The sequence below is a fragment of the Scleropages formosus genome, chromosome 23 (assembly GCF_900964775.1).
Source record: "Scleropages formosus chromosome 23, fSclFor1.1, whole genome shotgun sequence".
In the NCBI taxonomy this organism is placed as follows: Eukaryota; Metazoa; Chordata; class Actinopteri; order Osteoglossiformes; family Osteoglossidae; genus Scleropages; species Scleropages formosus.
In genome coordinates this window covers 511829-534776 of record NC_041828.1, presented here as the reverse complement: position 1 = coordinate 534776, position 22948 = coordinate 511829, and the positions used below count along the sequence as shown (strand labels likewise).

The 22948-nt window shown below is 53.9% G+C and overlaps 1 protein-coding gene across 1 annotated transcript in view; it reads left to right on the top strand.

The window, feature by feature from the left end:
* Positions 1 to 22948, top strand: part of LOC108931791 (receptor-type tyrosine-protein phosphatase U-like) — a 51348-nt gene that overhangs the window by 7461 nt on the left and 20939 nt on the right. Inside the window, exons 2-8 of the mRNA XM_029248129.1 lie at positions 2467 to 2595; positions 14238 to 14509; positions 18058 to 18139; positions 18813 to 18928; positions 19744 to 19966; positions 21297 to 21590; positions 21808 to 22125. Of these exons, the coding sequence (XP_029103962.1) occupies positions 2467 to 2595; positions 14238 to 14509; positions 18058 to 18139; positions 18813 to 18928; positions 19744 to 19966; positions 21297 to 21590; positions 21808 to 22125 (1434 nt within the window). The remainder of the gene's footprint in view (positions 1 to 2466; positions 2596 to 14237; positions 14510 to 18057; positions 18140 to 18812; positions 18929 to 19743; positions 19967 to 21296; positions 21591 to 21807; positions 22126 to 22948) is intronic.

The following is a 22948-nucleotide window of genomic DNA, read 5'->3' as shown; positions in this document are numbered from 1 at the left end:
ATGAATGATGGGTAGGTGAATGGATGAATGATAAATGGTTGGCTCAGGATTCAGAGCAGAAAGACATAGCTCTAGACATGTCCACATGGACCCCAGCAGGTCCCTGGGGCTGCTGGTGAGTGATGAGCAACACAGTCATCATGAGGGACCTTCAGAGGCCAGTAGGATTATTATGTCTTTCGGTGACATCTTTGTCCAACCCGACCCCGTTTCTGGGGATTTACCATCATTTACCATTTACCAGCACCAATTCAAGGGAGGTACTTTTATCAAGGGAGCTACAGCCGGAGAGGGACTCGAACCCAGAACCTTCCGAATGCAACCCGATGGCTTCCGAATCTGCATGTTCAATGAGGAGATGGTGACTGGGGCACCGGGTTGCGTACCGAGCCCATTTGTTCATCCTGTGCTCTGAAGGATGCTGAGGGCTGCCGCCTGGCAGGTGTGTGTGTGTGTGTGTGTGTGTGTGTGTGTGTGTGTGTGTGTTGCGTTGCAGGGAGACTCACAGACAGAACACACTCCCATGGAGTGGATGCAGTTATGAATCCATTAAAGGCCCCATCTGTGTTCTCCGCTGGGGCAGCAGTGGAACATTTCGTCTACGGTGTGTACCGTGTGTTTGAAGCCGCAAAGGGAGCTGTGGCAACGACGCCTCTGCGTCTCGCACACCAGTGTGGGGAAGGGAAGACACCCCCACCTCCCTGCCCTCCCGACCCACAGGGAAGCACAGCAGTGCTGAGAAAGAAGGGGAGCAGGTACAGGGGACAGAGACACACACACACACACACACACACACACACACACACACACACACACGCGCACTCCCTGTTGGGAGCACACATCAAAGCAGGAAAGAGTGGAAATATCGCGGGGAAGGAGCACAGACCTGGCGCTGTTGTTAAACAAATTGCCTCTCCTACCTTTCAAGTGGAGCCCAATTCCAGGAGCGACATGTTCTGTTTACTGAGCCGAGAGCCTCGGCGCCGCTCGCGCTGGATCTCGACTTGTTCCGGCTCTTTCTCTGTACCTTTTCGCCACGCGGCCCTTTCTGCGGAAAGGGATCGTTTTTCGCAGCTTGTTCAAAGGCCTACGCCCTCGCTGTGCCGCCGTCTCGGAGCGGCCCGCCCCCCATCGCCACCCGTCCCGAAACTGCCCCGCCCCACCCCGCCCTTCCGCTCTCGGCGCCTTTATGTACTCCTGGAAATGCTGGATATCTCCTCCTGTGCCTCGAGAAGGTGTTCAAACACTTCTCCACAGTCAAGACATGCACAGTGACTCACACACACACTCCCAAACGCCGCACACACATAAACTTTCTTTTTGATGGAAAAAGTGTGTATATCTGTGGGTTTGCCAAGAGCGCAGGAGGAGATACTTCACTCGGGCACTTTCTGCCGATCCAGCTACCGCTTTGGTCTGGTCTGCCGAGCTGGAGAAAGTGTGTGCGGTACCTGTATTGTCAGGACCGCGGTACAAACCGTTGAATTGTGGAAGAACAGGAAGGACTCTCGCACCTACCACAGTAAAATACTGTATTAGTACGACTGACGTTCAGCCAAAGTGCTACACAGAATATTGCCAGCAACAGAAAGTCACTGAGAGCTTCGAGGTATCACCCCCCTCAACCCAAAGGGGACAGATATTTATGTCCAGAGAGGCCCTTGTCCACCTCATGGTCGAAGCTCATGAACCAATTAGGTTTAGACAAAAGAAGAAACACTTCGGTAACGTGTGAGAACTAGAAGAGGGAGTATGAGCCCAAAGAGACGCGGAGGAGTGATTTCGGGCCGATAGGGAGTCGATTTCGGGTGCGTCTCGGCACCGCTGCCCGCAAACATAAACGAGGCGCAAGTCTAGTTATATAGAACAAATCAGAATTCCTCAAAGGAGCTGTTTTGCTAAGCTGACCAGGGTTTCACCCAAGATGAACTCTCCAGAGCCTTCCACCATCATCAGGTTTCTTAAGACATGAATATATAAAGAGTGACTGCACAAATGCAATACTCAGCGTTCATGTATTAATTCAACCTTGAATGCAAATTCACAGGCCAAGGTGGTCTGGACAGTCCTAAAGGAGCCACGATCTCCGAGGTTATAAGAGGTGGATCTAGCGAACGAGGGCTCAAGCGGGTTGAGAAGTGAACGCAGCACGAGCCAAAGCGTGACTGAGAAGAAGAGCTCGTGGTGGCTCTGGTCTCGTGCTGCTCAGCTGTAGCGAGGTCCAAATTCACTTTTCTTCCAAAGTAGGAGTATGAAGTGAAACTCCTCGTAGAGTGAAATGATCACAAGCCACATTTCTGCGTCTTCCCCATACTCCCCTTGGGCCCAAAGAGAGCTTATTTGAGCTTTGCACACCCCGCTGAAGCACTTTCTGCACCTTTAGTCGCTACAGAAGGGTTCTTCACCGAAAGGGTTTCTTGGGTTGGCTTGCAGATGCTTGGAACGAATCCCTCTGTGTCTCCGCAGTTGGCTGCACCTTTGACGAAGACTCAAGCCCCAGCCTGCGTGAATGTCGACAGGGGCAGGATGATGACTTTGACTGGCAGCTGATTCGGACGTACAGCTGGTCGCAGGGGACGCCGGATCTCCTGCCGGGTGAGTCCTCGTGGATCTAAGGAGAGTCATCGCACTAACGAGTGAGTCAGAGCTGTTCCAGCTGCTGTGACACGGGAACCAGGCCATGCAGTCCATGTTGCCAGTTGGGTTCGTCACCAGATCTGAGGTGAACTGCAGTGTGTTTGTCTGGTCAGGTCAAGGGTATGGACACCCCCTTGATGGCTGCAGGAATTTGTGAGCATCTCCCGAAAGTTCATCCAGCTTGAGGTTCCCCTCACAAGGAGGTGTTGGGGGTTTGGTGGGAAGAGATGCCTGGAAGGTGGGCTTTTTCATTGCTTGTGCACATTTTGCAAGGCTGCTGACCAGGGGTTCCACAGGCCTCTGGGGAGAAGGGGAGAAGTTCTTCATCAGCATTCCAGACGGAGACACAACTTCTCTAGACTGTGTGCTCACATTCCCTGCTGTTTCAGTCAGAACTCAGTCACCTGGACACTGTTTTTTTCCAACTGCAAATCATGATGAGAGCATCTGCAGACGCCACCCTACATCTTGTGTGGTTCGCTCATCACTTAGAGATACTACGTCTTTTTGGAGCCTTGAAATTACAGTTCCTTCTGAACAAAGGCTCTGATTGCAGCACATGCTCTTCAGGGTACCACGTTCCTGCAGACATTTAGTCGTCATGCTTGAATGAGCAGAGCTGTTCCTGTCTTGTCCGTTTTTGAGGCAGCAGAAGCCTTTGTGAAGAATTAGTTGTGGTTTCTCAGACTGAGCATTATCTTCTCAGGCTTCCACTGTAGGCAAAATGTTGACAAGCCCCTTTGTTTCAAGATACAGCAGGGAGATGCCACATGTGATTCTGGAATGTAGGATGTGGTGGGTCTCTAGATCTACCACCACCTCCTCATTATCCTTAACAACCTCGGCTCAATCTCTTTAGCTTGTTCCAGTTCCCGAACAACCTCTTAAGTCCGGCGTTTAGATTGTTCCACCCCCTTGTTTAGTGCCCACTCCCTTGGTTCCATCTCTTCAACATGTTCCGCCTCCTTGTTCAGCTCAACCTCCTTGGTTTCATGTCTTCAGCATGTTCCACCTCCTTGGTTTGCCCCACCTATCTACTTCCACAACTGTTTTTAAAAATGGGGTGACAATAGTTTGAGAGCTGTGTTCTGTTCAGAAAAAGCATCCCGCAAGTTTCAAGTAGTGGGCAGAACAGACAGGACACAAAAACACTGCAAGCCCAGGGAGATGTGGACGATGGTGTCTGTCATGCAGTCTGCTCCACAGAGGGAAATATCACTGATTCATGGCCCTCACCTGCCAGCATTAGCACATGATTTAATATTTTTTTAAATGGCAAGAATTCGATTCACTTGCATTCAGTTCATTCTAGGTCACGATCATAATAATCTCATTTTCCTATAAAAAGTAGGGCACCTTCTGAAAGATTAAATGTGTCAAGTCTGATTTACTTCAGTCATCTTGTCAGAATCTGCTGTCAGCTCAGTGTCGCTTGCCTGAAGAGACGTCAGAAGATAACAGATGACTGACACATCGCCTATTAGTGAAAGAGGGCAATTGGGGAGTTCCTTTGTCCAAGTGGATCTCTGTCCCACTGCTCTTCTTCTTTGGCTTGACGCACCCACTCACGAGCTCCTGCCTCTCCAGCCGTTGACTCGCTTTGCATCGTGGACTAGCCGCAGCTCCTCGGTTAGCTGCAGTTCTTTGCCTCTGCCTCCAGTGCACTTTTATTTCTTTCCATGCTCTGCCTCACAGGCTAATTCCACCTCAGGCACCCTTAAGAGAGCTGTACTTCATGTGCCGGAGCTGCCCGGTGCTCTGAATTACACAGCCTGGTGCTCAGACAGGAGCAGAAAAGGGGGCGTGGAGATGTGGATCGGTTGAGTAAACCCTGATTAAAGAGCCAGATCAACGCAGGAATCAGTTTGGAAGGCAGGAGCTGAAGCACCAGCACAGTCTGAGTTGGGTTTCAATGAGGCCTGGCAGGCCACAGGCTCCCTGTCTGAAAAATGTCGGATCCCAGAGGGGAGTGTTGCCAGGGCATTTCTTCTTCGCTCAAAGGCAATAAAAGCGGTTTATCCCGCAAAGCCTTGCTGGACACATTGCTGTGTGGAGGTCTGATTCAAGCGGAACCTCATTAGCCGCTGACTGCGAGGCAGTAATTCAAGGTCCACTGGAGTGCTTGCAGGCCCCCAGATTTAGGTTCCAAAAGCACCCACCGAGAGACTTCGGAAGCTGTGGCAACGAGAGCGTGGTGGGGATGTGTAGGACCTTGCCTGCAGTAATCCATAAAGCAGCGAGAAACAAACTGTACAGTGTGCAAGGCCCCTGTCTGCAGTAATTCATAATCCAGAGCGATAGAGACTGTACTCTGTCCAAGACCCCTGACTGCAGCAATTCATAACGCAGACTGTACAGCATGCAAACCCTCTGTCTGCAGTAATTCATAACCCAGAGAGCTGGAAACTACACTGTGTCCACAAGACCCCTGTCTACACCCATTCATAGTCCAAAGAGACAGAGACTGTACTGTGTGCAAGACCTCCGACTGCAGTAATTTAGAACAGAGACTGTGCAGCGTGCAAGACCACCGCTGCTGTAATTCCTGACCCAGAGAGATGGAAACTGCACTGTGTGCACAAGACCCCCTTCTGCAGTACCCCTGAACCCAGAGGGACACAGGCTGCATTTCTCATGGTCCAGACCATGCCAGGCGTGTTCCTGTACTCTATGGACAACAGCATTGACCCCCCCAAGTCGAACGTTCCACAAAAAAAGGTGCGGAGGGCGGAAGACGTAAGCAGGCTGTGCAAGCAGGTGATGTGCGGACAATATGCTGTGTGTGTGCGTGAAGGTACTGTGTAAACGTGCAGCTGTGTTGGTGCTGTTTAATATTGCAGCCGAGCAAGTAGGAAAGGGGTCATCATGCAGCTCCGTAAGAAGATGTAGATGAAATATTCAGATGAGTGCGTAAACAGTGCGTAAACAGAGCTGGCGCTCGCAAAAGGGCATCTGCTCCGAGAAGCTTGAATGCTCCGCTAGGCTCTCGAAGACTCTTTGCGAGGAACGGACTGCGGACGCCCGCAGACCCGCGCTTTCGCACACGAGCACCTTTCAGCAGAGGGCGGCGGACCGTCCCACGAGGAGCAGCGATCCGGCAGCCCGCTGAGCAAAGTTACCGCAGGGAACGAGCGCAGCGGCGATACAGTATCTCTCATGACGGCGGCTTTCTGCAGAGCGGGCGCGAGCTGTAGGCGCTCTCCGTTGGGGACCTGGACTCCGTGTGTCAGGCGAAGGTTGTTCGCTCTGCCCCCCGGGTGCACCTGGGGTGACCGGCGAAGCCCAGCAGTGGCAGCCCTCGGGGACGTGGGAGGAATGCCTGAGAAACACGTCTGGGTTCGCGCCGACCTCACGACGGACGCGTGAAAGCTCATATCGCTTGAGTCACTCTCTGCAGGTGGTTGAACAAAACACTATAAGCAGCACTTCCAGCTCCGGCCTTATTGTAATGGCACAAAAAGCAGCGCTGCGGCGTTAAATCGTCGAGTGCTATAGTGCTGCTATGAGTGGTACTGTGTAGCGCAACTGTTGTACCGCTGTAGGTTGGAGAGGGAGTACTGTGCTAATACTAGAGGCGGTACCATAGTATTGTACACTGTACTGTAGTATTATGTAGCAGTAGGAGTACTGTGGTGGTACCAGAGGCAGTACTATAGTACCGTACGCTGTAACGCTGGTACTGTTAACTACGGTAATAAGACACTCTACATACAACCACACCGCTGTTAAGTCGCTACAGCTGTGCGACTCCGTCCGGAAAGAACTGCGCTTAAACACAGCGTTTATTCCCACGTGTGACTCAAGTCCCTCTGAAACGAGTGCGACGTTTTCGTCGATTTCGCCGTCTCCTCCGCGCCGCATGTCCGAACAGGGTGGGGAACGCGGTGTGGCGCGACAGCGTGCTGGACGCCCTTCCGCTGCCTAATTGGCTTCTTTTCCGCCGCTTCGGCCCACCATCAGTTGCCGGCAGCGTGCTCCCAGCATGCCCCTCTCTCCCGCTCTCGCGCTCCCTCTCTGCATTTTCATCCGCTGTGAAACGCAAAGTTTGGACCGCTACGAGTGGGAACATCAAGGGGAGAGTTGGGCCGGAAGTTGGGAGCGCAAGGAAATTGTAACGGGGGGAGTTTAAAAAAGGAGATGAGAGGAAGAAGAACGACATGAGGATGGGAAACAAAAATAGCGTCAGGAAACACCTTGAAAGCCGAAGAGTTTCGAGTGCAGAGCAGCCCCGGTGACACGGAGGAAGCCGAAGACATCAGGCTGTGGGGCATAAAGCTGAGCGAGCTCACAAGGAGGAGTTGGGCTCGCAAACAAGCGCAGCTGTTTTAAATTCTTCATTTTTATTCTTCGCAGTGTCTCACCCCCTGACGTTCGACACAGCGGCACATTCAGCCGCCGCGACCCGCTGCTCCTTCTCTGCGCCCTGCTGGGCCTCGCTGCTCCCATTTCGGTACCTTCAGCATCAGTCAGCATCAGCCTGCGGGGCTGTGCCAGGACCCACAATGCCACAGGAGCCCCCCCCCCCCCCCCCAGCGTAGTAGAGCCAGGGGTCGACCGGGCGGGAGCGTAAGCGAAGCCTTGCGATTCGTCAAAGGGACGAACGAAGGCGCAGAGGATCAGAGGAGAGCTATTTGGAGGATGAGCGACACGGAGCACATTGGGAAGATGAGCGAAGCCCTTCGAGGTCTCGCTCTCGACCTCCTGCGGCAGAACCCGAGCCGTCAGCGAGAGAATGGACGAGCCGTTCTTCGCGTGGAACCCGCATGCGGAACCCGACGTCAGCGGAGCTGGGAAGAGCAGTAAAGCGATGGGCCGCAAACCCCGAATCCAGACGCCCCTTTTATCAAATCCTCAAGTCGGGGAGCCAATTAAGCAGAAGGAACATGGCTGCGCGGCAGACCGTGCGCCCGGTGCCTCCTCGCTTTAATTGGCTGCGGAGGAGCCGAGCGGACGGGTCGGTGCGCTCGGTCGGCTCCGTTGCTCCTCTGAAAAGCCGCCGGTGGAAACGGTGCTGTTGCACCGCTCTGAGATGAGGACGCGAGGCGGGGTGTGAGCCCAGCCTGAGGAATCCCGGCGGTCACGACCCTTGATCGTGAAAGTTGGTTCACGATGTTTAAATTAACGCGTTGTCTGAATCTGGTCAGAATGCTGGCGACTCCCGCGGTGCAACGGACCGGAGACCGGAGGGGTTGAGCTGAGGTTCGTCACATGACCATATGTGTTTGTGGGTCTTGTAGGAGTTCTCGGTGTACGTGGGTTTGGGATCTGCCTGGGGCTGGAACCTCATCTGCGCCGTTAACAAAGCGTCGGTTGGGTTTTGTAGTTGACACGTTCGCTTATTGACCATAACCATTCATTTCCGGTGGCCCTAAAACTAACCCCTGGAGACGAAGATCCATCCGGCTGCTGGCTGAATCTTTGTTTCTCAGCTGCTTCTACACAAGTTCTGGGGATTCTGTAGCGTTTGGCTTCGGTCCGCTTGACCGGGGGTTGCTGTCGCCCGCACTCGCACTTGCACTGACACACTCACAAAGAGAGGATAGCGGTGAGCCAGAGGGGCAATGACAGCTCCTTTACTGCCACCTGGTCCGTCCTCCTGTCCTTCAGCCTGTGATGGAGGACCTTACCGCGGTTCCAGGTACTCGAGGTCATCGCGCCGGTGGGTAAGCTCGAAGGGTGTCGGGAGGAACACGTCCAGCCTGCTGGCCGATGAACATCTGCGGTTCCGCGGTAAGAAGGGTTTCCGGTCACCCTGCGGTGCCACTCAGAGTTGGAGTGCAAAGCACGCAGGAAGTGTGGGGCAAGGCGGTGGCACCATTTCAGCAGCCTTTCTCATTAGCGCCCGTGTTCCACACAGTCGCTCTCCTCGTTCGTCTCCGTGTTCTTCGGCTGCGGTTTGCCGCCGCGCCGCCGCCACTCGGGGCGAAAACAGCAGCTGCGTAGTAGCGGCACAAACAAGCGCGGCACTAAATGAGCGAGACAAAGAGAGTGCGCCGCGTCGCGTCCCGTGCCTGCTGTCGAGCAGCGTGTCGCCGACCCCGTCCGCGAAGCGTCCCGCGGGGGTCGTCACGGCAACCGCCTGTCAGTCAAGCGCTCTCCTCTCCTCGTCAGGTTAGGCCCCCCTTCTCCGGAGCGAGTGCGCATTTGAACGCTACCAAGTGCTCCCGCTGAATGACAGCCGGGCCTTGGGCGCTGCTGCAGGGGACGAGGACAGGGACAGGGATGGGGGGGGGGGCATTGTCATCTCGCACCCTGAGGGGCAAAGTGAGGGTGGACGGAGTGCACAATGAACATATACAGTGTGATTAAGGACACTAACTGGAATGTTGCCGGTTTGAGTCTCACGTGGGGCTCTGTTCTCGTACGCTTGGCCAAGTTAATTAATGAAAACCAGAGATTTTTCTAGGACATTGTTAATGAAAGTGTTTGTCTGTGTATGAATGTCATATATAATCTGTGTGTGTGTGTGTGTGTGTGTGTATGGACTGCCCGTGTGTGTACCGAGCGTGTGTGCTGAGTTACGGCCCCGCGCGCTCCGACACCACCGTTCTCGTCACTTAAGGACACACTGCGGCGCGGTGACAGCAGGTGGAAGGGAACCTTCTCCCCCGGCAGTCCTCCCAGGGGGGTCTGTGGCTGACAGACACGCACCCGGGGACCTCCAGCGAGGCTCTTGCGCTCTTCATGTCCACACGTGGCGGGAGAGCAGCAGCCCCTCTTTCCCCCGTGTTCTCGTCCGTCCGCATGAGATGGGGGGGTTTACGTTTTCAGCTACTCCTGTAATGTAATTGTTTATTTAAAAAATAAATTAAAAATAATATATATATATGTATATACTGGAGGGGGTGCGGTGGCGCAGTGGGTTGGACCGCAGTCCTGCTGTCCAGTGGGTCTGGGGTTCAAGTCCCGCTTGGGGTACCTTGCGACGGACTGGCGTCCCGTCCTGGGTGTGTCCCCTCCCCCCTCCGGCCTTACGCCCTGTGTTGCCGGGTAGGCTCCGGTTCCCCGTGACCCTGTAAGGGACAAGCGGTTCTGATAATGTGTGTGTGTGTGTGTATATACTGTATTGCTAGGATGGTGATCAGGAATTGTCGATATTGTCGCTTTGGAGAAAAGTGTCAATAAATGAAAAATGAATACATACAAATATAAATATAAATATATATGTAATGTTGAGCTGGAGCGGTTAAGTGGTTAAGGTTCTCATTTGTCACCACTGCCAGTCCTCTGTCCATCTGTATGTCCCATGTCCTCTGTGAAAGTTGCCCATCCAGCCTCTTCCTGTCCATTCTGTCCTCTTAGTCTTGACTGATGTGGACTCCAGCCTAAAGTTGACCCCCCCCCCCCGAAGCAGCCTGCCCCACCCTGACGCAGAGGCGCTGGTCTGGGACAGATGCGGCGGGTCTTCTGGACGACAGGAGGGATTAGTCACTGCTCCCGTGAGCCCACACACACGCACACACACACACACACACACACACACACACACACACACACACACGTCCTCCGTCCCTCCCTCCCTCCCTCCCTCCCGCAGCTCCACCAGCAAACGCCAGTATTTCCATTCCCTTGTGGTGTGTGTGTATGTGTGTATAGTGAGGGCCCCGCACCCCTCACCCCGCACCCCGCACCCCCCACCTGCTCGAACTCATTGTCCTTCATTTTGTCACCCCGCTGCACGCTAATGGCCCCAGACAAAGGCCCCTGGTGCTGCTTCCAGCGTGGGCTGCAGGTCCATTGTTGTCTACAAGCCGACACCGGACATGCTGGGACTGAAGACCGTTGGTCAGGCCCCGCTGTCCCCCCAGGGGGGATTAATGAGCGTCGGGCTGAACGTCTGGCTTGTTTAACCGCCCGCTCCGTGAATGCAGTATTGCTCACTGTGTTTGTCATTCAGCTGCCGTGTCCACCGTTGGTCCATCAGCCGCCGTGTCCACCGTTTGCCATCAGCCGCCGTGTCCACCGTTTGTCCATTGGTCAGGTTATTAAACAAACACACTGGAATCCAAGAGGCTCTGAAGCGCACGTTGTCTTCCGAGAAAAGTTCAGAGTGAAGGTCTGGCGGTGATGAGGCTCTGCTGGACTGTAGTCCATGTCCGAGCGGACGCTGATGGGCAGTGTCCTGAGATGAAGCTCTGATGGACAGATGACCTAGAGTCTGAACGTCTCGATGGTGGCGAGGGGGGTTTCCTCCCTCACGGTGCCTTGATGAGCCCGTCCAGAGGGTCCCTGCGGCAGCCGTACAGCGGACGCTCGACACCCGAAAGCTCTCGCTAAGCGATTCGTCCCTCAGAAGTAATAGACTGCGTTGCGTCTAAGGAAGGATCTCTTGAAATCGGCCCCTGCGGCGCTGTCGTCCAGCTCTTCGTCCATCTCCTTTGTCGGGACTCGGCTGGCTGGCTGACGCCGCCATGAGGGAGCGCCACCTGCGGACGAGGGCTCTGCGCGCCGGGGCTCCTGCGACAGGCCGCTCTGTGCCGGCGGGGGCAGCGTGACGCTCGCCTCCTTGCCATCTGAGTGCATTTTAATGCTGATTTGTTTGCGACGTGCCGGCTGGAGCGTTCCGTCGGTTTTCGCCCGGAGGCGCACAATTACAGCTCTGTGGAGCTTCGCCGGCTCCTGGGGAGAACAAATATCTTTACATTACATTTGTTTTGCCAATTGTTCTTGAGATAAATAATGGTTAGAAAGCGCGTAAGAAAGGAAGGGGGCGGGGGCGGGGGCGGGGGGGTATGCAGATTAGCTGCCTGTCGATAACGGTGTTGATGTGGAGGCAGCCATTCGCAGCAGGTGTTCTCTTCACTGTCCTGTGTGTGCGCGCTCCTGTGGCATTGTGGGTAAAGTGTTAACCATGCGTCTGTCTGCCAGCGCTGCCTTGGCACCGCTCCAGATCGCTGAACACCAGGCTGCAATGATGGACGGAGGAGCAGTAGGGAGAAGCACGACGGAGCGTGCTGGGCCGAGCGCTCACGCACGATGCCGCCGGTGCGTTACTGCGCCACCTGCTGGAGCGGGGTGCGTCTGTGCAAGCGGCTTTGCCACGGTCTGTCTGCACTGGAGAACATCAGCTCTCCCTGTCGGAGGTGGAGTGTGTAGCCAAGGCGTGCAGCCAAGGTGAGCTGCGGGGGGCGGGATGGAGACCAGGTCCTGTCTCCGGTGATGCTGGTGATGCTGTTCGTTGAGCTGCTAGCTCGCCCAGGGACAGAGAGAGAGAGAAAGAGAGAGAAGGAAGGTCTGCTGCTGCTGCTGCTGCTGCACTCTGCCCCATTAGCAATCCATAAAGAGGCGCCGTCAAGATGAAGGGCCACATTAGCGCTGCTTGTGCGGCCGAACGAACACCACGGAGCCACAGAGCCTGGATTACAGTGTGTCGAGTACGATGTGTCGCGGTGCGTTACGGTGCGTCGCGGTGTGTCCAGCGCTACACGCAGGCCCTCGGATGCTGCCCGATGTGACGGAGACGTGGGGAACCAGACCAAAGCGACGGCCGCTGCGTTGTCGGTCCCGCTCTTGGTGCTGATGGTGGGGTTGCTTGTCTCGGTTTCGCTGGCGTTGCTTGCGCTCGTGCTCATGGTGGCTTTGGTTGCGATGTTGCTGGTGTTGTCGGTCCGGCCGCACCTCCGCCCGAACACGTGCAAAGTCCACGTTTCCTTTGAGATTGGAGGAGATCCCTCCGCTGTCCCTTCCTCTGCTGTCTCATCTGTCACACTTTGTTCTGCTTCCAGTAGCCTGTGAGAAGATCTCTCTCGCTAATGAGATCAGCTCAGCGGGTATCTCCACGCCTCTCGCTCGCTCACTCGCTCGCCACCACGTTGCCAGTTGTGATGTTTCCTCAGCTTTCCCAGCAGGCAGCTTATAGACAGACGCGTGACAGTGGCGTGGGCCGACGCTCTGCCATCCAAAATCTGGCTTGGCACATTGTTTGCTGTCTGAAGTGTTGAATTTGTCTGTTCCGGAAATATTCTTAAAAAGTTGCTCAGCATGTCCTGCTTCATTGCCAGTCCCTCAACATCCCAAGCAAAACCTGAAGATGTGAAGGAAAAAAATAGCCAGAAGAAGCAGAAGCAGAAGCATTCTCCAGTGTCCTGTGGAAAGAAAACCTCACAGCGGGCGGGTGGGGTGGGGTGGGGTGGGGGGACGTGCAACCCTTATGATGATGTGTGTCTCCAGCGCTAGAGTCCACGGTCAGTTTAAACTCAACTGATATCTCGTGGTCTCATGACTCATGTTCTTTCTCAGATCTGGGGTATCAAGGCACAGATTCCGTTCGTTTCGGTGGCCTTCAGCGAGAACTAACATCTTCCGTAACATGCACGGCCATAACGTGCAGAAAATGACTTTCGTGTCTCAAAGTACACAAATTGTACAGGGTTTGCAGTGTACAGTATGTCCAGTTGTCCTTTTGTGTTTGAGCTGGACCTCCTTCTAGAAGCAGGCGGTGCCTTGCCGATGCATGCAGAGCGGATCAGGAGGGAACGGCACGCAGTCGGTCACGTTACAGCCTGTCGCTGTATCAGCCGTGGACCTCATGCCATTAAAGGCAACGCGATCCAACTGAGCGAAGTCCAGCGATACAGGAACGTCTCCACACCGCCGGTGCCTTGGCCTTCCACGCTCCTCCGGCGCTTCATAGAGCCGACTTTCTCCATCCCGCTCACGTGTCCTTTAGCTGTAAGAATAGACACGGAAAAGTCTGTCGGTGTCTTGAGTGAACACCTTGAAAACCCACTGTACTGACGGAAGAATGAGCGCAGGGTCAGCGGGGGTCAGGGAGTCTGGAACAATGGTGAAGAGATGGATTTGATGAGTTTTGCTAATGGTTCCAGTGCAAGAAAAGAACATTCTGTAAGAAACGGCGGGTTTCAGTGTGTTGAAGAACATACGGAAGTACCGACATTGCTGAATGGAATGAGCCCCAGGGTAAAGGAGTGTCCCGCTGCACCGGCTCGCAGACACACACACACACACACGCACCTGTGTTAGCGGAGTGGACAGGTCACTTCACTCCAGAGCTTCGCCTCCTGGCCAGTCAAGTGGCTGGGACTCCAGCGGGGCCCCGTCGGAAACACTCATCCGCGTCCTTGATGGTGTGCTGAACCTGCACCGACCGAGTCCGTTTCACACGGAACCGCTGAAATCCGTTTTGTGTTTTAATCCTTTTTTGTTCAAAGGGAATCGGAGAACAGAGCTAAGCAAACAATTCCAGTAAAAGAGCGGACTTTGGAGAGGCCTCTTGAGGCTCGCGCTACCACCTGGGGCCTGAAGAAAGGCTCGGACCTGTTTGAGCTTCGGCCCTGGATGCTTCTGCCCATGTAATCGATCCCACGATCCCCTGCCTCGAACCGCTGCTCTATCTGTTCACCAGCAGACGATGCTGAGTTTTACGCCTGCCCGGCATTGCCAGACTGTTCGCTTTTACTGGCGTTGCACTACACTGGAACTACGTTACCCAGCATTCTTTGCTCTTCAAAGGCAAAATCGTGGTGAGGAGTGTGATTTCACTCCTGGGCAGAACGGATGAGCTGCAGACTGCTGGCTGGCACTGTGTCGAGTTAGTCTTCCTGTGTGCACTAACACATTTGCTCCGGTGCTTTTTTCAGGCTCCTTCATGTTGGTGAACTCTTCTCAACACGCCGGGGGCCAGCGAGCCCAGCTCCTGATGCGCACCCTCAGCGAGAACGACACACACTGCGTCCAGTTCAGCTACTTCCTGTACAGCAGGGACGGCCACAGCCCCGGAACGCTGCGGGTCTTCGTGCGGGTCAACGGCGGGCCCCTGGGCAGCCCTGTCTGGAACATCTCGGGTTCCTGCGGGCAACAGTGGCATCAGGTGGAGCTGGCGGTCAGCACCTTCTGGCCCAGTGACTATCAGGTGAGGCTCCGCCCACCCAGACACGGACAGGCGCACGTTGTGAAGCCTCTCATACGATGACATTGAGGCTCAAGGCTCACTGGTTCCTGCCTTCTTTGGTTTTCATCCTTCTGTCTCCACGGAAAAAGCCGATATTGCGTGTGACACTAGAGGCTGCCGACAGAATGTTAACAAGAAATGTAATAACTAACATGTCATGTGACCTTGGTTCTGCACATCAGAGCAGTATTGAATTTCAGGGTCTAAAGGCACAGGTACAAAATGTCAGTAAGTTCTATGCTCTGGTTATGGCCTTCAGGATGGTCAAAGGGTCTGCGGCACAATACCTACAGGAGCTAATCACTACCCCACCCCAGCAAGAGGCGCGCTACTCCACCTCTGAGGGGTCTTAAATCCATCTCTTTGAGAGCCACTTCTCTCCCGATCTCCCGACAGCGCCATCGATGATTCCAACCATCATCTGCTATGATCATCTGTGTATTTGCTGTTTGAATGTCTCTTCTACTGGAGGGATGTGAACCAGCGACATGGTGGTGTCACACACACAAGCTGTGTGTCCACAGTCCTGTGTGTGTGTGTCTCTAAAGACTTTTGTCTGTTATTGATCCATTTTTGTTTACTTTGAGTTGTACAACTGATTGGAGAAAAGCGTTTGATAAATGCAAAATGTAAAAGTGATGTACAATGATACATCCAAAAGCTATGATATGTCACATGTGTGGAAGTACTGGCTGTGTTGTATTTTACATGTCTTGCTCAGGCCTCCTGTTGTTCACACTGATCTCTGTTTGTTTGCCACTGAAACGTGAAGAGTCCGGAAAGAACGCATGCAGCAGGACAGGAGTCCCGGTGGGCAGTCGGCCGACCTGCCGTCTCACCGAATGCAACTTTTATTTCTCACCAGGCTGCTTGCAGGGAGAACCGATTACATTAGATCAGATTAGAGACCCGACGCGGTGTGTGTAAATGCGTTGTGCAGAGTGCTGCTCCCCGGCAAGGCACATGGAGAATCACATTTAATTTAGCCTTTCACAGTTTGTTGAGACACATCAGAAGGAGCTACAGCAGACAACAAAAGTGTCCGCCGTGGCATAGCTGTCTGCCAGAACCCCAAAAAACTTCAAACTTCAAACCCCAAAAGCTTCAATCCCTTTGTTTCATAAATAATAGTTAAAACCATCAGGCAGAAACTAAAATCCATTCTATAAAATCCATTTAATAAGACCAGCTAATGTCAAAAGTACAGGGCACACATTTAAATAGAGGTCTGAAAACATACCGAGTGCTCGCACCCGGCTCGGGAAACCGGGGCAGAACGCCGCCCTCCTCGGGGTGTTAAACGGGAAACGGCGGTCTACTCGGTCACCAACTCCTTCTCCTGCTCCACACTGACTAACGCGAAGGGGGACCGTTTCGGTCCTTCGCTAAGGCGCTCGCGTTTCCGACCGGCCGCGACTTCCGGACGGCCGAAGGCCCGGGCGCCCCGGAAGTGCGTTCTCGGCGCTCGGCGAGGGCCTCCGGGATGATCTTCGCATCTACGCGCGGCACGGCGAGGGGCCTCCGGGTGTCAAAATGGGCTTTGTGGGTTTCTCCAACAACGGAGCGAGATCCCCAGTCCTCGTGCTCTTCGCAAGCGTGCCTGTACTCGGCACCTCCTCGGCTACCCGCGAAAAGACGACGAAAAGGTGCGATGAAATTCCAGCGGGAGAGGGTCGAGACCCGGGGCCTTACGTCCATTTGTCTTACCGAGCACCTCTGACAGCTCGGACAAGGCGACGGGGCTCCTCTGGGGTCGGGAACCAGCCACGTTACTTCTCTCAAAAGCTCCTTTGTGTTACCGCCTCCGTTTCCTTCACTTGAAGGAGATTTTTATCGAAGCAACAGCAGTTACACGGAGACGAGTTTGGTTTGAATTCATGGGAAGCTCATCATAACACAAAATAACTGCACTGCCCATGACGCTGAGATGGCTCCAGGGGCAGAGTGGCGGAAGAGCGGCCAGTCTCCGGTCTCCAGTCTCCGGTCTCCAGGCCATAAACGTCAGTACAGACCATAATCAGACCATAATGCGCTGTAGCCGTGACCCTGCCAACGGACCGCAGTTGGGGATAATCCGGAGGGAGATTGGCCAGACAATGAGCAGCACTGTCCACTTCCTGTGATCTGCAGAGAGCGGGAGCCGCCAGCAGCCCATGAACCCCCTTCTTTGTGTAGCCGAGCCTCACGCTCAGCACGTCCCTGACTGGGGGCTCCTGGAGCAGCTGAAGGAGCAGCTGAAGGAGCAGCTGAAGCCTCTACTGCAGCCTGCGGTCCGCAAAAGACTCGCTACGGCATGCTAAACCCAAAGTGGACACACAGCGGACACATAGTGGACACACAGTGTGGGCTTTGGGACGCCGCTCTGTGATGGGAGGAACTTGACATGCAAGGAAAGTCACGTTTGTTGCATTTGTCTTCAAAGAGGCGGCTGTTTCGGGACACGTTTTCACCACCAAGACACGTAGAAACCATGTCTGGTCGAGGTCTAGTGGCTCATGTTGCACCCTCCACACAGTGCAGACGGTTACTGGGAACCAGCCGATCAGCACGGTGGGAACATGGTGCCACGATCCATTTCCTGTCCTGACCAATTCCAGACCCCAACCACTTCCTTTATTGACCAGTCATTTTCCCCGCCCATTGGCCCACTTTCCTGGCCCATGTCTCTTCGCGCCCTCTTGCTTGCCCAGTCCATTTCCCTTCTCAACCCCAACCCAACCCACCCATTTCCATTCTCGGCTCCACCCTTGACCCGCGTTGGACCTCGTGGAGACTGGGTGTGAAATTGGAGACACTTTGAGGAGAAGCTCAGCTCTCGGGGCATGTTTCTCAACGTGTCTGATACAGTCCTCTGTCCCTCCTGGCCCACGTCCTCTTGCCTGATTTGTGACTCCAGAGGTCTGCGGGGGTCACACCATCTCGATTCCCAAGCAGGGAGCCCGCGTACGAAATATTAAAGATGCTATCATGCCCGTATGATGACGATGGCTCCTCTTGCTGGAATTTGCCTTTTGTTGACATAGATGAGAGCGGCCTTACCTCTTTCCATACACACACACACACACACACACACGCGCACACACATCCACCATGAAACGTGCACAAGCAAACAGATATACGAATACAAGCTACAGACTTGCTGACTCCGGCACCACACAGAACCTCGAAGAAACACACACATACTAAGACAGCAATAAGCTCAGATTCACGGGTGCACGTACACACTAACAGCGACTGCCACGTTCACATTTTCACACACACAAAATGAATACCAATATGCTATTTTGTGCCTTATGAAATATTCAGATATGACTTTTTCGAAAGGGCGAGTTACTGCAGGGCCCATCACTCAGACATGCAGCTGAGCTCTGCGTTCAGTTGATCGTGCATGGGGTCACCTCACCTGGCCCAAAAACGCTGCAGACTGTGGTGTCGAAGGTCATGGGTCGTGATGTGTTTCTTCAGCCCGACATGTTCAGAGTGTGTGTTCTCTCTCCACGATCACGCAGGTCTTGTTCGAGGCAACCGTGTCTGCGGAGCGACAGGGCTACATCGCCCTGGATGACATCCTGCTCCTCAACTACCCCTGCTGTGAGTATCCATCCACTGGACTTGCTCGCACCGAAACCGGCCAGTTCCTTCCCGGAATGCACCATTCCACAAAGGCGCTCGGTTTTTCAGTCGGGTGGGGTGATTCTCCTGCCTACCGGTTTTCTCCTCTTCAGCGCGTCTCTGACGACAATATCGGACTCGGACTCCTTCTGGCCAACTGTCATTTGTCAGAACAAGAGACTGGGACTGAAATCTCCTTCCTGACTGCACTCCCCCAGTACCCTCACCCTTGTCCCTGGCCTTAAAGTTGTCACTTTCACTCAGACGCCCAATATATGGCTGAACGTTCACTGATAATTTAAACAGTACCTTCACACTTCTATACAGCTGCAGAAGCACACAAAAAAACCGCAGCGCAGCACCGGCTCCCCCCCGTTGGTCGGCGAGTTTCGGGGTCCGCTGCCCTGCGGCTCTGGCTCCCGCAGGACTCGGGTTCAACAGCACAGTTTCCGTTTCGGCCGCAAACTGTCAAGTCGCGTTCGTTTTCAGCCTCTCGGTGTGCGTGTCAGTTTGAGGACTGATGCGGATTCTTCATTTTGGGGGTGTGATGATATGTGTGTTGTGTCATTAATTGCCGCGGTAATGCCTTCAAAAAAGTCCCGTGTGCCAAAAGGTGTGACAGCCCCCCCCCCCCCCATCTGCCTCTCCCTAGACAAAGTGCCCCATTTCTCACGGCTGGGGGATGTGGAGGTCAACACGGGGCAAAACGCCACTTTCCAGTGCGTGGCATCGGGACGCGTCTCCGAGGCGGAGCAGTTCCTGCTGGAGGTCAGTGGGGGGGTTCACGTAGCCATTGAGGGTTTGTGCACGTGTGAGACATTCTGCCGGTCTGTGTTGACCCTGCTCTCCTGCGTCTAATGTGCTGTAACTGGCCAGCAAATGGCTCTGGGCCAGCGCTCCCCTTCGACGTGTAAATGAGACCGTGTGCCGAGTTCACGCGGCCCTCGAAATTCCCACATGTATAAATGTTTGGAAAGTGGCCGCTGCGTAGATGGCTTCTCTGATGAGATCGCTCCGCTCCAGCTCCTTCGCCGCCACTTCATTCAAGGGCCACTTTCCTGCCCAGTGTCCTGATGTCTACGTTTCCACCCGCGGTGCTTCTGCAAAAGGACGCCGTGTGCCGTGCGCTGCTTTTTCCTGCGTGTCTTACAACTACCTGTCAAAAAACGTACACCTGGGTACACCTGGTGAAGTGATTTCTCTTGTTCCTTAGTTATCCGTACATCCACACCTGTCCAGTGAGATTCATTTGACTCTACATTTTTATTGAAGGAGTTCTGGTGAGATACCTTGATTACTTATTTTACACCTTCTACCCATTATACTGACTCCCCCTGTGACAATGGGCAGAGCACCACCTGTCACAAAGGCAAAGGAGGTGAGAAGAGACTGCTCCCTCCAGTGGGATGTGACAGATGCTTACCTTTGAATCTGGCATCCAGACATTGAGACAGCAGAGCTTGTGTGTCCAGAACCACCCATTGCAGCTGCTAACGACACCCAACTGGTGTGTGTGTGTGTGTGTGTGTGTCTGTCTCTCTCTATGCATGCCTGCCTGCCTCTCTGTATTGCTTCCCCTTTAGAGGCACAATGGGGCTGTGGAGCTGGTATCCTCAGTCCAGAAAACGAGCCACCGTCGCTACGTGGCAACTTTTCAGCTGGATGGTGCGGTGCATGTGGGACAGCGGGTAGAACAGCAGGTGGAGCAGCGGGTGAGACAGTGGGCGGGGCACAACCAGTATCGCTGTATCTCCTCTTCGCCTCGAGGAGCAGCAGTCTCCAACTTTGCCGACCTCATTGTGAAAGGTGAGCCATAGTTCATTGCTTGAGGTTCTGAGCAGCTAGATTAAAACCCTTGTAGAACACCAGGAAAACTTCTGAAAATTGTAAACCACAGGCCTCTAAGGCAGATGTTTTAACCCAATATGCCAAGCCAGCTCTGCTCTCCTCAGTGTGCAATTCTGGGCTGAACACCAGCACAAGTAAAACTGCACCGCCATTAAAACAGTTTATTTGTGGCAGCGGCTTCACAGCATTTGCCTCTTAGTTTAAGAACCAGTGCTTCTTTTATTTGGTCACGCTGATTTCCCAATTTCATGTCAATGTTTTTTAAAGGCACTTTTTACAGCTCAGAATCCTTCTTCTTCCCATCTGAAAATATAGATGGAGGAGTGTGGCCGGGTATAGGAAAGAGACAGGTGCACGGTGCAATCCGAAGGGTAGCGCTACGCATTGGAAGATGCCTTGTGCGATATCTATCTCAAAGCTATCTACAGCCGACTCCTTGTGCTTTGCTTTGCCAGCAGAAGTGTAATGGTTCAATTTGCTTGCAGTAGTACCCTCTAAGGCCAATCTCATATTCTGCAATTGCGTGTCTGAGGAGGGTGAAAGGGGGCGAGAACCCATTTGGATCCGCCCCCAGGAGTGCTGATTTATCTGAGAATTCTGAGATACACGTAAACACACAATGCGGAGTGATACCATGAGGCACTGACACCCTCACACAAACGAGGGGCAAATAGCAATGTGCTGCAATGGATGCCAAAGTGTCGGGATGATAGCGCAAAGATCTTATCTGCCGCTCTTCCCCTGCAGCTTCCTTTTAAGACTCAAATCATGTCTCCGCACCGCAATAATCCTGTTGACAAACGCAGCAGCACGGATTACATCGCCTGCGCTGCTTCGGCTGCTTGGTGCAGGGCGAATTGCCTCAGATAAGCCAGCAGAGCCTCAACAGATTTAGACACAAACTCACGCTGAGGATCGAAAGCCACAAAATTACAAATGACATGTTAATATTCACATCATGAGTATCTTTCATGGCTCAAACTGATATCAAGGCATATTCTGCCATGAAATCCCTCCCAAGAATATTGTTTTTGCAGTTTTTTAATAATTGTATTCATTTCTTATCTACCCACTTCATCCCCTCATCGCCTTCCATGTGTGGTATCTTCATTTTTGGTCTTCATTAGGACTTCCCTCCATACGACATTCACATTTACTTATATATGCCTTTATTTCACAGATAGCTTTTAGGCTCAATTACGTGCGTCGTGTTGGTTTGCTGTTTCGTGTACAGGAGGTGTGGTGCAAACACCGATCTTTCTCTGCCGCTGCCAATTTTCCCTGCCAGTGCCCCCCACCCCCACAGAGGCCCCCCAGTTACTGCGTGCAGGCTCCACCTACCTGATCATCCAGCTGAACACAGACTCCATGGTGGGCGACGGGCCTGTGATCCGGAGGGAAATTGAGTACCGCTCCGGCCTCTCGCCTTGGTCTGAGGTGCACGGCGTCAGTGCCAGTACCTACAAGGTGTGGCACCTGGAGCCCGACACAGAGTACCGCATCGGTGTGCTGCTAACCCGACCCGGGGAAGGCGGAACCGGCCGCCCTGGACCTCCGCTCGTCAGTCGCACTAAGTGCGCAGGTGAGCGGGACCAAACCGAGCCGAGAGAACCCAGTTACTCCCCAGAATGCGGCTGCAAACCTAAACCCTGCACCTCTGGGTGATGGTAGCTCTGCTGAGGGAGGCCTCTGCGTCGCGATGGTCCTTAGCGTCACGTCTTTGGAGAATTATGAAGGTGAGAGGGCAGATGGCTCTGAGCCCAGCGTTAACACCGGTCGCGTGTGTGTCTTTGCGTCAGAGCCGATGCGCGCCATCCGGGGCCTCGCGGCGACCGAGATCCAGTCCCGCCAGCTGTCTCTACAGTGGGAGCCACTGGGCTACAACCTGACGCGCTGCCACAGCTACACGGTGTCTCTGTGCTACCGCTACTCCACCACAGGGGGTGCTGGAGTGCACAACGCCACGGTGCGTGAGTGCCTGGCTGTGGAGCAGGACACCCCTCGCCTCACCCTGCGTGACCTGCCACCCTACCGCCCCGTACACGTCCGGCTGGCCCTCGCTAACCCCGAGGGCAGGAAGGAGAGCCGCGAAGTCACCTTTCAGACGGAGGAGGATGGTGAGCGGGGGCGGAGGGTGTGGCCAGCAAGACGCCGAAGGTTCTGTGTATCTGTGAATATTTCAATCATATTAACATTTAAGTTACCTTAAATAGAAGCGCTGACCAAGTGAGGAATTGCAATATTAATAACATATAACTTAAAATGTGTTATGATCTTATACACAGTAAACAGTTTTTCGGGTGTTTTTCTTTCTACACATATACTGACTTTGCCTTTAATCACACACACACACACACACACACACATTTTCTGAACCGCTCGTCCCATATGGGGTCGCGGGGAACCGGAGCCTAACCCGGCAACACGGGGCGGAGGGCTGGGGCGGGGGATGGATGACACACACCCAGGACGGGACGCCAGTCCGTCGCAAGGCACCCCAAGCGGGACTCGAACCCCAGACCCACTGGAGAGCAGGACCCGGTCCAACCCGCTGCGCCACCGTGCCCCCCTGCCTTTAATTACGCACGTTGTGTAATTCACTACATCTGTTACACTACAGAGACAAAAGCAGCTTTGCGTATTCACTTTTTAAGTGATGTACTCTTTGCGCTGTGTGGCTCCTGAAAGATATCGAACTGGAGTCACGTGGCTGAATCGGGGGGTCGGAGGTCACGGGTGGGGTGTCCTGCTGCGTCGGACGCTGTGTGCGCTTCCCTCCGTCATGAAGCCCGTGTTGACTTGCGCTGCACCTCTTCTCCTAATCCAAGCAGGAAGCGGACAGGGATGAAATATTTGTATTTCCTTCCCCACCACACGACAAAAGTGAACATTTTTTGCCCTTTAAGGCAAAGCCCTTCTTGCATGAATCGCTTCCAGTGT